The following is a 15,710-nucleotide window of genomic DNA, read 5'->3' as shown; positions in this document are numbered from 1 at the left end:
ATCAAGATGAGGGCAAAGAATGCAGACATTTAAGAATGAGCCTTGGGCTGGAGTTGTGGCTTAGTAGTAAAGGATGCCTAGCATGCACGGGGTCCTGGGTTCGATCCTCAGCACTACGTAAAAATAAACAAAATAAAGGTATCGTGTACAACTAAAAAAAAAAAAAAAGAATAAACCTTAAATTTCAGGATCAATTTGGGATTTGAATTCTCATTGCAAGATGGTTCACTCCTGTGGTTGTTGGCAGCAAACCTCGATTACTCTCTCCATATTCTGATGGATTCCTTTGGAGGGAGTATCCCAAGAGAAAGAACGAGGAGGAATCCACAGTGCCTTCTACAACCATGTCTTATAAGTTACTGTTACTTTCACCCTATTCTACTAAGCAAGTCACTAAATCTAGTTCATACTTACAGGTGGGAAAATTAAGCTTTAACTCTTGTAGGAAATACTGAAGAATTTTTAGAATATATATAGTATTTTAAGATCAGCACAAAGGGATTCAGGAAATGGTAATTATGAAGACATTTTCATTGTGGAAATGACATTTGAGTGTGCAGAATTTTAAATGTTTACAATGGGAGATGATATACCATATAGAAGGGAGATTCGAAAGGGAGAGACAGAGACTCTCTTCTGAGGGAGCAGAAGGATTCTGTTAGGACACATGGAGTCAGGTCTTAAGATGTATCTGGATGGTGTGTTGGCTCTAATGTGGAAGGCCTGGAATGCCAGGTTGTTGTTTTTTTTTTAATTCTGGGAGTGATGTGGAATTTTATAAAACTTTTGAATGGTAATATAAACACTATTTTGGTTTAAGATGATTAATCAGACAGTGATGTTTGATATGGATTGGAATAAAGTGGAGCTAGAGATAAAGACATAAATCAGCAGACTTTAAGGTGCTTTTTAAAGTTGTAGATGGACACAATACCTTTATTTTATCTATTTATTTTTATGTGATGCTGAAGATTGAACCCAAGGCCTTGCCCAGCTAGGCAAGTACTCCACCACTGAGCTTCAGCCCCAGCCCATCAGATTTTTGATATTGAGATTTTATTTGTAAGAGTCCAGTTAGGAAAACAGTATCATACTAGCTATTTAAAACAGAGGACATTTAATACAGGGGAATTTTACAAGGTGTTGGAGGATTGAAAGAGATAGAAAGAGAAATTAAGGTGACAGAAGGGTTTTTAACATTGCCTGACAATTTTTCCTATGTCATTTGAGGTTGGCACAAAGATCTTAAACCAGTGAGGTGACAGTGAGATTTCATGTGGGTAAGGGATGAAATTAAATGCTTATGAGATTTGGGGATGAATAGACATAAAAACTAACACATAATGAGCCAGGTACTGTTCTAAGTGCCAGCCTTATATTTTTATATATGAATTCATATATATGTGTGTGTGATATATAGATATTATATATATATAGCATTATATATATTTATGAAGAGCATTATATATATGTATGTATATATATATGAAGAACAATATATAAAACATTTTTGTATTTTATATATACAAAGTTTGTATATATAAACTTGCTTAATCCTCTAAGCAACTCTATGAGAGAGTACTGATGTTATGTCTTTAGACAGACTGTGAAGCTAAGTTGTAGACCATCAAGTAACTTATCCAGAGTTACACAGTGAGGAACTGTCAGAGCTGGGATTTGATCTTTAGGCATTTTGGTACCAGAGTTTTTATTATAATATACTACTTTTCTAAGGAACTAAAGAAAACAGAAGAGTCAAAGGTAGACTTTGGGGCTGGAATGGTGAGGGGAGAGGGGCTTAATGTGTTGGTTTATAGATGAGGTCATGTCATAGTGGGTACCATGCAACATATCTTCCTATTTTTATTTTTCCATGCAATCTGAGACCCAGTGGGAAGGCCCTTAAATAAACCAACTTAGTTATTCCATGTTATCTCAAAGGGAGGTGTGAAAAATAAAAGTAGCTATATAAGTGCCATTAAGCTTGTCTTTAACACCTGGTTTGAGGTAGGTTCTCCATCTCAGCTTCAAGACTAATGACATTTCCAGCATGGAATGAAGATTAGAAAGGATCTCTGAGCAGTGAGGCAAGGCAGGAAAACGGAATGACTTTCTAATAGTCTATATCATTCTCTCAAGAGTATCTGGGATAGGAAATGAAATGGGAATAGAAGACAGAGAAGTCAGCTACATACATTAACATAACTGCATTGTTCTATGTTAAAATACCCTTTCTTTCAAGAAAGGGCAAATGTGCTTGTAATAATGGTTATTTGCATGCATGATTATTCTATTATTATTTCATATATTTCATTTTCCCTCAAAGTCCTATGGGTCTGGTTTCTTACCAGAGATTATGGTTTAGGAAAAGGTACCTGCAGTTGTGGGTGTGCTATTTGTAGCTTTTTTTGTTCAAGATTGTGTGTGTGTGTGTGTGTGTGTGTGTGTGTGTGTGTGTGTGTGTGTGAAGCTGGGAATAGAACCCTGGGCTTCAGACATGCGAGGCAGGTGTGCCACCACTGAGCCACATCCCCATACCTCATTATTACTATCTTTTTAAGAACTTGATTCTTGAACAGAAATGAATTAATACATTTAATTCTAAAATCCCAATGTTGTAGTCTTAGGAATAAATTGAGTGGGGTTAGGGAGTTTTAAAGTTGACGTGCAGTTCTACTTTTCTATTACCTTCCTGTCTTGGTGCAGAATTTCAAGAATTTCAGCCTTTGACTTTAGTTCAGCTTGATGGTGTCCCTTCATCAATTATTTCCTCTTCTCCCAGACATTTTTCTTTCCTTCTGCATGGTGTGGTAGTTACTGTGCAGAAGCATTTGTGGAAGCAATAGGAGTTGAGGTTGGACTTAGGGTGAAACAGAAGGAATACAAACTCACTGGGATGGAGGATGAGGGCTGCTTGGTGAGAGGGATGTTAGTTGCGCTCTTTCATATTTCCTTCCCATCATTGCTGCTTCATGCTTCAGTGTTGCTTATGTGGACATGGTAACCAAACAATTGTTCTTTGGGGTATGGAGAAGTTAATGAGGCAAGATGGTGTGCAAAATATTCTTTATGCTTTAATGACCACATGGCTAGAATGAGTAGCATCACTCTTCAGCTGAGACAGAAGTAGTTGCATGGCTACCTTCATCTCTGCTAACTATGCAGTGCAGAAGCTGCTACTTCCCTGTGGACTAGTGGTGTTCTGGAAGTGGATTGCACCAGCTCATGAGAGATTGTTGTTAATTGTTAAGGAATGTTGTGGTTTGGTTGTTAAACTTTTGGCAGTTTTAAAATTGACCATGGTGGGAGCATTGACACCACAGAAATTGGCAACCATGTATGAGGGCTTCCCCACTTCCCTAGAGAGACGGTTTATCAGATACTCTATGCCATATTCAAGGTAAATATTGCTAATGGTTGCTTTGAGTTTGACACTTTTGCTGGATCATTTTCATATTTTTCACAAAGGAGCCACAATAACACCAGACTTCGGATTGCAGCTGATTAAAGCACAGTCAGAAGTAGGTACTCAGCAACATCATCAATTTTCTGTTTTCTTGTTGCATGTGCACCGTACAAAGACACGAGTCATGCACTTGCATATTAATTGACTAATTCAGTTAACATTTACCAAGCATCTTTACTTTAATTGTCTATTGCTAAAAAACAGATCATCCAAAACCATAGTGGCTTAAAGCAGTAATAGTCATGTATTACCACAGAAGGTTTCTGTGGGTTGGAAATCCCAGAGTGGCTGAGTCGGGCACCTCTGACTTATGTTAGATCAGAAGTCACACATTATTTTTTTCTGTGTTGTGGGGTGGCACACAGATGTTGACTGGGGCTGCAGTTGTTTGGAGACTTGCCTGAGGTTGAGGAAATCTTCTTCTAGCAAGTCATGCTGGTAAGATGGTTCTTCTTCACGTGGACCTTTCATGAGATTACTGGGGTGTCCTTAACATCACACTGGATGACTTACCTTAGACCAGTAGATGTAATTCAGGGATAGTGAATTCTTCATCTTGCAAAGTGATGCAGTAAAGTAGCTAAGAGGCCTAGCCAAGTCTCTTCACTGTGCCTGTAAGGCTTCATGCCAGATACTACATGGCTAGCTTCTCTCCCCAGGTAAGCCTCTGCTAAAGAGCACCTCTCCTCAGAAAGGTCTTTCCTCACTAACTCCTGCCACTTTCTTTTTTCTTATTCATCAATGTTTCTTTTTATAGCATGTGTCACTGTATGGCATACTGTCACGTATTTATTTTCTTGTTTATTATCTTTCTCCTTCATTAGAGTAAAAACATCTTCAAGGTAGGAATTTGCCACATTCCATGTGCTCAGAGCAGGTGCCTGAATGTTAATGCTATGTGTTGAATGATGAATGGTTTAAGAATACTGGCTCAATAGCCAGACTTAGATCTGGAGTCTGATTCTGCTACATTTTAGATGGGTCAGCAAATTAATTTCTGGAAGGTGCCTCTGCTCACCACTCTCCTACCAACAAATTATTTAACTTCTGTACCCTTCAATGTTCTGAGTTAAAAAAAAAAAAGAGGTTCACAATACCTACTTCTTGGGATTGTTATAAATATTTTCAAATGACATAATATATATATAAATATATATAAAATACCTAGGATTGTGCTTGCACTTAGCAATCTATAAAATGTTAGCTATTGCTATAGCTGTTACTGTTGTTTTCGTTATTGTTACTATAATAGTAAACAGAGTGAAGGGCCACATGAAAGGGGTAGCAAAGGGATGGATCAGTGATTAAACTCAGGAGACGCTTTTCTCATGCTTAGTTTGTATGTTATTCCCTTTGTTGGTTCATTTTTCTTTTTTTCCTAAAGGTCCTGAACAGACTGCAGAGTAAATACGGCTCCCTGTACAGAAGAGACAATGTTATCCTGAGTGGCATTCACACACACTCGGGTCCAGCAGGATATTTCCAGTACACTATATTTGTCATTGCCAGTGAAGGATTTAGCAATCGAACCTTTGAGTACATGGTCACTGGTATCGTGAAGGTAGGCAAAGAGTCCCCAAGGCAGCTGTTCCTGACCCTTCTTCCCTAGGTTTTAGGAGTGATTTGGCGTGACACAGAGACTCCCTCTAGGATCCAGGTCTGACACAGTGTTAGGGCTTTTCTATCTTTCTCCTTCCTGACTCTCTTTGGCTTCTGGTTCTGAGCCACAGACTGTTAGGCAAGAGGCACTGATTGATAGGAACAGGAGGCTTCTATGGCAGTAAGCCCCAAGACAGAAAATACTTCGTTGGTGACTCTTATAAATTATAAGGCCTCACATGATCTGTTCCCTGCACAGAGTCACTGGAAGAGGAACTTATCAAGGAACTACAATTGCAAATAACTCTAATATTTCTTTATATGTCTCAAAGAATGAAGAAGATACAATTGGTAAAAACACATCCTCATTCTCAAGTCTTCTTCAGCAGAACTAACTCCCTTGGGGACTTCTCACCAACACCCTTAAGTTCCTCACCATTCCTAGCTCAAATGCCTGTCCTCCCCTCTCCCCTGTGCGCCGGCTGTTTCTGCACAGAGATCTTGTGTATGTTGTTCTTCCTCCCTCGGCCTTCCAGGTTCAGTCTCTACTTTTCCTCGCAAAGTTGCCCCAAGTTTCATCTGGCAAAGGCAGAATTTTCTTTACAACAGTGTTTTTCACACTGTGGCTAGCAGTGTGTTCATAGCTTATAAAATAAGCTTATTGTAGGTGGCAATAGGTGTTACATGCAGAAGCACTTCAATAGAATAGATGGGAAAATATTGCAGTACATGACCCACAGTGAGGGTAGAGTCTGTCTTATGTACTTTTGCCTTAGAATGCATATGTTGGTTTGCAATAAGTTCCGATGAAAAATGTATCTCTCACTGTGGTTTCAGTTAAAAAAAAAAAAAAAGGAAAAACAATTTTGAGAAACTGCCTTAGAGGATGGTGGGATGGAGAGGGCAGAGAGGGTGGAACACTTGTATGTTAACAAATCTTGCCCCAGTGTCTTGGGAGTCAAGTCTGCCATATTGGCCAGGTAAATGGCAGTCCTGAGGGCAGAGGTCACAGGAGCTAATGGATACTCTTCTTACCTACGCACAGCACTTTCTCTGTCTCAGCCTTGAAGGTCCTATCTGTTTACCTACAGATGACAACAGCCATGTGGCTCTTCAGCTTTTAACCTATAGTGGGGACATCTTACAAAGGAAATTGTTTATAGGGCTCTTCTTTTACATGGACTAAGTCATCATCTCCACCAGGATGTCGAAGCTTACAACTCCCTCTTCTTCCTTCTTTTAACTTTCAGAGCATCGAGATAGCACATGAAAATATGAAACCAGCCAAAATCTTCATCAATAAAGGAGATATCGAGGGTGTGCAGATCAATCGAAGTCCTACATCTTACCTTAGGAATCCACAGTCAGAGAGAGCAAGGTGAGGGAAATGATCAAAACAGCATCATTGCATTTCCCTTGAGAAAAGCCACAAAATCCAAAAATTGTTATTGGTGGCCATGGTAGGACCGACCCTAGGAGAGTATGAAAGCTAAAATAATTTTAGAACACGTTCATCTAGGGCAAGCAGAAACAAAGAGTGAATATAATAATGAACTCCCAATATTTTCTTTTCATATATTTCTGTCCTTTGTTGGCGTAGGGAGCCATGGTAGATGTCTAAAGTACTCTGGGCTGTGAAATCAGGCACAAGTATTGTTTCAACTTAGCTTTATCACTTCCTAATTGTGTGACCTTTAAGAATTTACTTAATTTATTGACTCTTAGCTTTGTCATCTGTAAAATGGAGACGAAAATGTGCATAACACATCTTTGTTAAATTAAAAAATAGCTGTTTTATTATGTGTTATGTAGAAGGAATCATCTAAATGCATCAGAGTGGGGCAAGGGAGAGAAGATTAAAACATAAAAATAAAAAAGAGAATCTGGAAGGAAAAGCAAGAAATAAAACCAACATAACTAAATCAAACATTTAAAGGAGATGATTTTTTTTTTTTAAATAGTTGGTTACAAGGTTGTAACAGAAGAGAAGTACTTGGCTGCTATGGCATTGTACAACATCTGTTTCAACTTGACTTTGACATTTTATATTTGTCTGCATATTTTTCAATGGCTTTCAGAGGTATTGATTTTTAGAAACTAAAATCTGATTTTCCTTGAAAAGACATAAAAGAACACTTAAGTTGCAGGTATTGAATGATTTGGGTTTTGTATACTCCTGCACATTCCAAGAGATTCCATTAAAAGTTGATATAAGTAGAAATGTCAAAGACAAATCATTTTCTATATGTTATATAATATTACATCGATTATATAAAAATATATAGTTCAACTCCCGTCAGTTTACTTAGTCCTCCTAAGGTCAATCATGATTATGAACCATCTCCTTACTGAAGAATGAGGTATTGGATGGGGTTCACAGAACTGTTGCTTTTCAAGGAATCTCACGGAGGCATTTTTTTTTTCAGCTTTTATTATTTGCCATACATGAGGGCCAGTCTTTAACATAGAACTAAGTATCTTTATTTCACTGACTAGGTATTCTTCAAATACAGACAAGGAAATGCTACTCTTGAAAATAGTGGATTTGAATGGAGATGACATGGGCCTTATCAGGTAATCTATTTTCTTTTTCTTCTTCTTCTTTTTTAATGTGTCTGGAGATCTTTCATTAATTACAGGGAGAAAAAAGAGACTAGAGTAGTACCCATAATGCCGAAAAAAAAAATATGTGGCTAAGAGTTCAGGCTTGGAGTCATATACAACTGGGGCCCAGTCATGGGGCTTTGGGCAAGGTTCTCAGTCTCTCAGGGCTTAGTGTGTGGCCTGTAAATTAGGGCTGATATAAGGATGACCCAGTGAGGAGTCCTGGTGAGGCGCTCAGCATAGCTTCTGGCACATGACATAAATACTCAGTAAATGTTGGTGTTCAGATGGAAAGCTTCTAAGATGTGGACAGTTATTTCTTGATAAAATAAGAAAATAACCTGACCAATCAGGCAAGTGACTACGGGTTTAGCACTTTTTATATTTTCCTAAGAGGATCAAATCTAATGCAAGGCAGTGCCAATTAGGAATAGGAAGAACTCAGCACACGTTTTAACATATGTTAACTGTTATATGGCAGTGACAGTATATAGGAAAACGGATTCTTCAAAAAGTAGAAATTTACATTCCTATGTGATTTTGGTCATTGAAATTGGACCGACTCAGGAATTGACTGGGTGGGTAATGTTGTTCTAGACACCTTGACCTGTGGACTTACAAAAGATACAAAAATGCCCTCAGAGAAATGTTTAATAGTGCTTGGGTGCTAAAGTCAAATGGCTTGGATTTACTCTGGACTCTCATTTTTATTAACTGTGTGACTTTAGACAAGTTATGTGACTACTCTATCTCCCAGTTTTCTTATCCCTAGACCATTTTGAGCATTCTATGGGAGGAAGGTGGTTTTTGCTTTGTTAAAACATTGGTTAAGTATTAGAGTGATGGCAAAGGGTTGGCCAAGTAGAACCATGAAATATCTAAATGAAAGATTCTATGTGAGTAAAAACTAAAAGCAAATTTTAAAAATTAAAGTAAATTAAAAGTAACCAAGTACTGAAGAAAAATAGACTATGATACATAGCTTAGCACATACCCAGTTTGGCTCTAAAACTAGGTGGAGTAGTTTCATGGTGATAAAGAGTTGAAGTTTCAGGGTAAAGTTGACTTGAGTTTACATCCAAGCCCTGCTGGTCACTTACTGGCCTTATTGCCTGGGGAAAATAATACCTACTTAGACTTCAGTTATTCTATTTGAAAGTGGGAATAATAATATCATATAGGATGGTTTGGGGATTAAATGAGATAATGCATGCAAAATTCTAATGGCATAGGCAACAAAATCCTTTTAGCTAAAAGACAAGGAATAGAATATAATTTGACCTCTGCTAAATAATTCCATTATTGGCATATAAAAGTGCTTGAAACTTTTAGCATTGGAATTACTTTTTTGGGTATAAAATGAGGTGACTAAAAACTCCCTGATAAACTTTGCTAGGTGGGCTAACATGGTAAGATTTATTCTTCCATTACAATAAATTCATCTACTGATTAATTGCTGCCTAGCATTTAACTCAGAATTTCTAAATGTCAGTCATGCAACTGTGTTGCTTTGGGTATGTTATGATGAATAAGACACAGTTCCTCTCTTCACGAGTCTTACAGGTTAGTGGGGTGTCTGGGGTGGGTGACAAGATAAATAGATAGGTCATCATAACATAAATCAGATGGCCAAAAGTGCTGTTATGCAGGCATAAATTTATGAAGGCATAAATAAAAGACTTTGGATGATGTAGCCATGAGTACTTGGGTGCACTGTGAAAGATTTCCAAGAGAAAATGACATTGGAGCTGGACCTTGAAGGAGTCATGGGATTTCTCAAGGCATCATGGAGACAGTGAGTTCTGAGGCGAGAGTGAATGCTAGGTCAGAGTGGGTGGGAAGTGTACTGAATAGGGAAGGAAGATCTAGATTGTGGTTCATGTTGGTATGGAATTTGATTAGGACATAAATCTCTGAAAAGTTATGTTGAGTAAGCCATGTTTGTTGGGAGAAGGTGGTTTTTGCTTTGTTTTGTCAGCTTTTTCACTGCTGTGACCAAAAGACCTGACAAGAACAATTTTAGAGAAAGGAAAGTTTATTTGGCTCATGATTTCAGAGGTCTCAGTCCATAGATGGCTGACTCCATTCTTCAGGACCTGAGGTGAGGCAGAACATCATGGCAGGATGTGTGGTGGAGGAAAGCATCTCAGGACTTAGCAAGAAGCAGAGAGAGATAGAATCCCCTCACCACAGACAAAATATATACCCCAAAGACATATCCCCCAATGACTCACCTCCTTACTGCCTACAGTTATCATCCAGTTAATCCCTATCAGAGTATTAATGCACTGATTAAGTTAAGGCTGTTGTAACTCAATCATTTCACCTGTAAGCTTTCTTGCATTGTCTTACACATGAGCTTTTGGGGGATACCTCATCTCTAAGCCATAACTTCCTTATAGTTTCTATTTAACCTCTTGGACTGATGGTTGATTTTATTCATGATTCCCTATTTTTTAAGATCAACTTTATTGAGGTACCATTACATGTAATGAAACATGTCCATTTAAAATGTATATATAGCTCAATGAGTTTTGACAAATATGTGCCCCCACAGAAGCTACTAACGTGACCAAAATGCAACATTTTCATCACCACAAAACATGTCCTATCCTCCCTCTACTCTTGCCCACTTTTAAAAATAAAAAATGCTGACATTTCATTGGTTTTTGTATTTGACCCCCCTTAACAATTCAATATTTTCTATTACATACAGGTATTATTTATAACTTAAAATTAAATATTTACATTTAGAGAGCATATTTGGAATAGTTACAACTAATCACTACATTGAAAATGAAAATAATACTTTAACTTCCAATATACTTGATACTAACTTGTACCTACATAAAACTTTTAATTGATTAGAAGTCAGTAGTGAACAAGTACTTAACTAAATATGACCAAAAAATAATGCAAATTCAGTACTACCTAAGATGATTCTAACCCACTGAAATAATTTTTTAAAGATGCATGTTCTTAAAATCTAGATTTTAAAGTTTTAGACAACTCCCATTTCTAGCAGTATGGTGGACTAACTACCCTAACTGACTCTCCCACTAAAAATGCTTCATAAAATAGAACTAAAATACCTTTTACAGTACATTGGTAAGCTAGAAAGAGATTAATTCTGAAAATCAAAACCTAAATGAAAGTAGAACCCACAAAGAAGAGCATTAGTTTCTAGACAGGGAAGGTGGCACATGCTTTAATCCCAGCTACTCCTCAGGAGGTTGGGGTAGGATGATCCCAAGTTCAAAGCCAGCCTCGGCAATTTAGCAAGAACCTAAGCAAACTAGCAGACTCCGTCTCAAAATAAAAAATAAAAGGACTGGGGATGATGTGGCTCAGTAGTTCAGTGCTCCTGGGTTCAATCCCTGGGAACCACACACACACAAACAAAAAATATAGCTTCATTTAGAGATCACTGGCCAAACCAGGTACATTTTAGCCTTTTTTTTTCTTTTTTGGTAATATTTATACACCAAAATTCAATTTGTACTTGCTTGCCTTTCCATGTATTGGGCCAGCACTGTAAGTACTTGCCCAACTGGGCATTACATTTCTCCAACCTCCTTCCCTCACATCTCTGTGGGGTAGTGGGACTAGACCTCAGTCACAGAGTAGGAGCTGATATAATGCATGTCACTTCTATATATAATGCTTGTCATTAATGCCGCAGTCGATTCAAACAGCAATTCTTTATTCCCAAACTCACACCGGCCCTCTACAAACACGTTCTCGGGAAATCCAAGTTCTGCCGCAATACACATACTCCACCAGGCTTTTAATCCCAAATACCTTCTGAACTCCATGAGAACTCAACGGGAACTCCGGCAGCAGGATACGCCCTATTCCCAGCAGGAATAATCTTAAACCTGGAACTGCCCCCAAACCCAGATTGTCTTAAACCGGGAATGCCTTAAACCCAAATTATCCTAAACCGGGATGCTTCCTAAAACCTGCAGAATACACCCTAAACCTGGATCCACCCTTGTCCTTGAGCAGGGTCACCTTTCTCAAACACACATGCAATGTCACAGCGAATTTCCAAGGCAAGTCCATTTAACATGGGGTACACTGGCAAGGAAATTTCGATGCGTCATTCCTACTTGACAATGGCCCTCAGCAGTCCAAGAGGGTTAAGAATTGAGTGTATCTTCTTCAATCTCTTTTTGTAAATTCGAGTATTATAATTATACATGGTACTTGGATTCATTTTGACAGAATCATACATGCAAGGAATTTGATTTCAATCCCCATTCTCTCCCCACTTTTCTCCCCCTCCTTCTTCCCTATTCTCTCTCCTCTCTACTAAACATCCTCTCTTCTACACATATATAAAGGTGAAATTCCTTTTGATACCTTTATATCTGAAGTTAACAAGATTTTATTGATTCATCCATTTATCTTCCCCTTTCCGTTCCTTCCTCCCTCACTCTGGTTCCCCTTCTTCTACTCCACTGATCTTCCCTGGATTTTCCTTATCTTCGCCAACTGTCTTCTTTCCCTTATTTTGCTCTAGTTTCCACATGTGAGAAAAAAACATTCAATCCTTGATTTTCTGAGTCTGGCTTATTTCACTTTGCATAATTTTCTCCATTTCCATCCATTCACCAGAAAATGCCATTATTTCATTCTTCTTTATGACTCAGTGAAACTCCATTGTGAATAGATGCCACATTTTTAATCCATTCATCTATTGACTAGCATCTGGTTGATTCCATAGTTTGGCTAATGTGAATTCTGCTGCTATAAAATGGCCATATCACTATAATATTCTGATTTATCTTTTGGATAAATACCAAGAAGATAGCTGGGTCCTATGGTGCATCATGATTCCCTCTTATTAGTTTCTAAATCATTTATCAATGGGAAAAGAAAATTTTAAAAAGCTAGCTTTTTGTCCAGATGTTCTTCGCCCTTTTGTATATGACTGTATTACATATCTGGAAGTCTCAGGGTCAATGATCAAGGTGATAGTAAAGGTTTTCCATCTGCTGTGCTTAACATCCTGCAGTAATTTTCCATTGTTTCTATAGCTGCCATATGTTATCCTTGGTGTAATTGCTCCTGCAATTGCCTCTGGTTTCATAGTGATAATTACTCTTTGAATACATTAAAAATGATCTAAAACATAAAGTGAAATCTGGGCTGTTAGGTAACTAAGCCACAACATGTAGGTATCTGCTGTTAGACAGATTCCCAAGGTGTAAGGAGTTTGGAAACACAGAATCAGAATTCTAGAGCATAGAGATCATCTAGTTCAACCTTCACCTGGGGAGCAAAAGTCATGTGGCCTGCCCAGTGTCACAGCAAAGACTCCTCTTCACACTGAAACTCTACCAAAGTTCATAATTCCTTCCTACTTTTATTTTTGTTTTCCTTTCTTCAGTCAACAAGTCTGCATGAGACACCTAATATGTGCCACCTATGCTTTTAGTCCTTGGAATGATGCATTCCCTGGCCTTGGAATCCAGAACCAAATACCTTGCAATCAAATACCTATGTTTGTGCTCCTTGAATGAATCCCTTAAACTCTCTGAGACTTTTCTCACATTTCTCAATATGGGTATCCTATCTTCTTTTTACAAAGAGATTATTATTTGTTCACTCATTCATTTATTAAATCTCTGTGGAGTGTGTATGTCATGAACTGAGTTAGTCCTAGGAATACAATCATGAGCAAAATCAGACATAGTTGCTGCCCTTTATAGTCTACTGATAGAGACAGAAGGCATATAAATAGACACAAAATACAAATAAAATTACAGTTGGCTTAAGTGCTAATTTAACAAATTTTATAATAATAATAATAATAATAATAATAATAATAACTATGTTATATACTGAATTATAATGAGATTAAGTAGGAAGGAAGGTAGAATTATCTTGAAGGATTTTGATCATGTCAGAAGATTTGAAAATGTTTCCCTGAGGAAGAGACCAAAGCTGAAGGAAGAATGGCAAAATGGGGTATAGAAAAAAACACTTAGCACAGTGGGAGAAAGATGTGTAAAAGCTCTGGGATCCTTTTGACTGATGGGAGGTCTGTTTGTCTGGAGCATAAAGGACAAAGGGTCAGAGTGTTGTGAGATACAGAAAGAGATTAGATGTCACAATAAAGACTTTGTTTTTTATACTAAGAGAAATGGAAAATCATTATAGTATTTTAAGCTGGGATCGGGGTAGGGACTATTGAAAGGTTAGGAACAACAGAGACTTGAGGAATGAAATAAATCTATGTGGGCAAATCTCTTTCATAGGTCACAAAACCCTCTACAATTGTCAGTCCCTGACTTGACCTATGTCAGGAAAATATCTGTACCTTTTTGGACATAGAGAACATGTTGAGAATGTTCTGAATTCTGAATTAAAATATAAGCCAAATATAAATATAAGAAAAAAATATATACAAAATCTACTTTGGGAAACTTTGGAAGGCACCCCAGAGTCTGTCATCCAGAGGAGACAAATCAGAGCCTTGAGAAATCCTGATACATTAAGTCAGCACATGTATGAAGAAAGTATGAAGGAGGAGAACAAAACAGAGGTTTAAAAAAGGAAGAAAGAAAGAAAGAGAAGTCACCAAGAAAGGAACCCAAATGGCAGCTCTGGTTAGTGGATAGCCTGAGCGGCCGGGAAGATGGGCTTGGGCTGCAACAGAACAGCCAGCATCCTGCTTTACTTCCCTTGAGTTTGCGGGAGTGGCATGAATTCCTCTTTTTCTTCCCTTTCTTTGCTTTCTGCCAGCTCTCTAAGAATCAGTATGATGTGGTTCCTATTTATTGGAGTCAGAGGGAAGGTCTCAGCAGGTCTTTGAATGATTGCTTAATTGCCTTCTATTTTATTTATTGCTAATCCTTGAATTCTTACAGAAAGGGAACCACCATTTGACCCAGCTCTCCCTCTCCTTGGTCTATACCCAAAGGACTTAAAAATAGCATACTACAGGGACACAGCCACATCAATGTTTATAGCAGCACAATTCACAATAGCTAAACTGTGGAACCAACCTAGATGCCCTTCAATAGATGAATGGAAGAAGAAAATGTGGCATATATACACAATGGAATATTCACTCAGCAAAAAAATAGAATAAAATCATGGCATTTGCAGGTAAATGGATGGCGTTAGAGAAGATAATGCTAAGTGAAGTTATCCAATCCCCAAAAATCATATGCCAAATGTTTTCTCTGATATAAAGAGGCTGATTTATAGTGAAGTAGTGAGAGGGAGCATGGGAGGAAGAATAGATGAACTCTAGATAGTGCAGCCAGGTGGGAAGGGAAGGTAGGGGGCATGGGGTTAGAAATGATGGTGGAATGTGATGGACGTCATTATTCAAAGTACATGCATGAGGACATGAATTGGTGTGAACATACTTTATATTCAAACAGAGATGTGAAAAATTGTGCTTTATATGTGTAATAAGAATTGTAATGCATTCCACCATCACATATAAATAAAAATATTAATTAATAAAAAAAGAAAGGGATCCTGTAAGGGCACGCTTCCAAGACATTTAAAAAAATAACAGGGCAGTGGTTTGTATAAGCTATTTGAATAATTTGTGTACAAACAGAAAAATCAAATTTGTGGAATTACACTAATTTATTTGAATCATATTGACTTACAGAACTCAGACGTGCCTGTGTGTTTAAATCTCCTCTACCCTTTATAACTATGACTTTTTGAATTACAATGTTCATCTATACTGCTTCTTCCACTCTACCCTGTCTACTCTCCCCTTAGTTCACTTGATCCTATTCAAATTGCAGATGTCAAAAACTTAGTGACTGCCATTCACAGTACTATTTTTGACCTCTTTAAAAATCCGTCTCACCTGATCTTTGTCTTCATAAATGCCTCTATTTGCATTAAATGTGGTTTATAAAGCCCTGCTGTCTGCCACTGTATCGCTGATATATTTTTTTCCCTGTAAGTTGATCTGAAGCTTAACGCCTTCTTCCTGCTCTGCCTCTCTTATCCGCATGCCCACGTGCTTCACCGGGAGAGCACAGGCCACGGGTGTGTAGTG

General features: G+C 37.9%; 1 protein-coding gene across 2 annotated transcripts in view; it reads left to right on the top strand.

Moving 5' to 3' along the window:
• Asah2 (N-acylsphingosine amidohydrolase 2) overlaps nt 1–15,710 on the top strand; it is an 87,238-nt gene that overhangs the window by 33,932 nt on the left and 37,596 nt on the right. For both annotated transcript variants that reach the window (XM_078042051.1, XM_078042049.1), the window contains exons 6-8: nt 4,851–5,027; nt 6,316–6,443; nt 7,562–7,639. In XM_078042051.1, the coding sequence (XP_077898177.1) occupies nt 4,851–5,027; nt 6,316–6,443; nt 7,562–7,639 (383 nt within the window). The remainder of the gene's footprint in view (nt 1–4,850; nt 5,028–6,315; nt 6,444–7,561; nt 7,640–15,710) is intronic.

Source organism: Ictidomys tridecemlineatus, chromosome 1 (assembly GCF_052094955.1).
Source record: "Ictidomys tridecemlineatus isolate mIctTri1 chromosome 1, mIctTri1.hap1, whole genome shotgun sequence".
NCBI classification, from domain to species: Eukaryota; Metazoa; Chordata; class Mammalia; order Rodentia; family Sciuridae; genus Ictidomys; species Ictidomys tridecemlineatus.
Note: the sequence above shows the minus strand (reverse complement) of the source record. Positions and strands in the feature narration are given on the sequence as shown.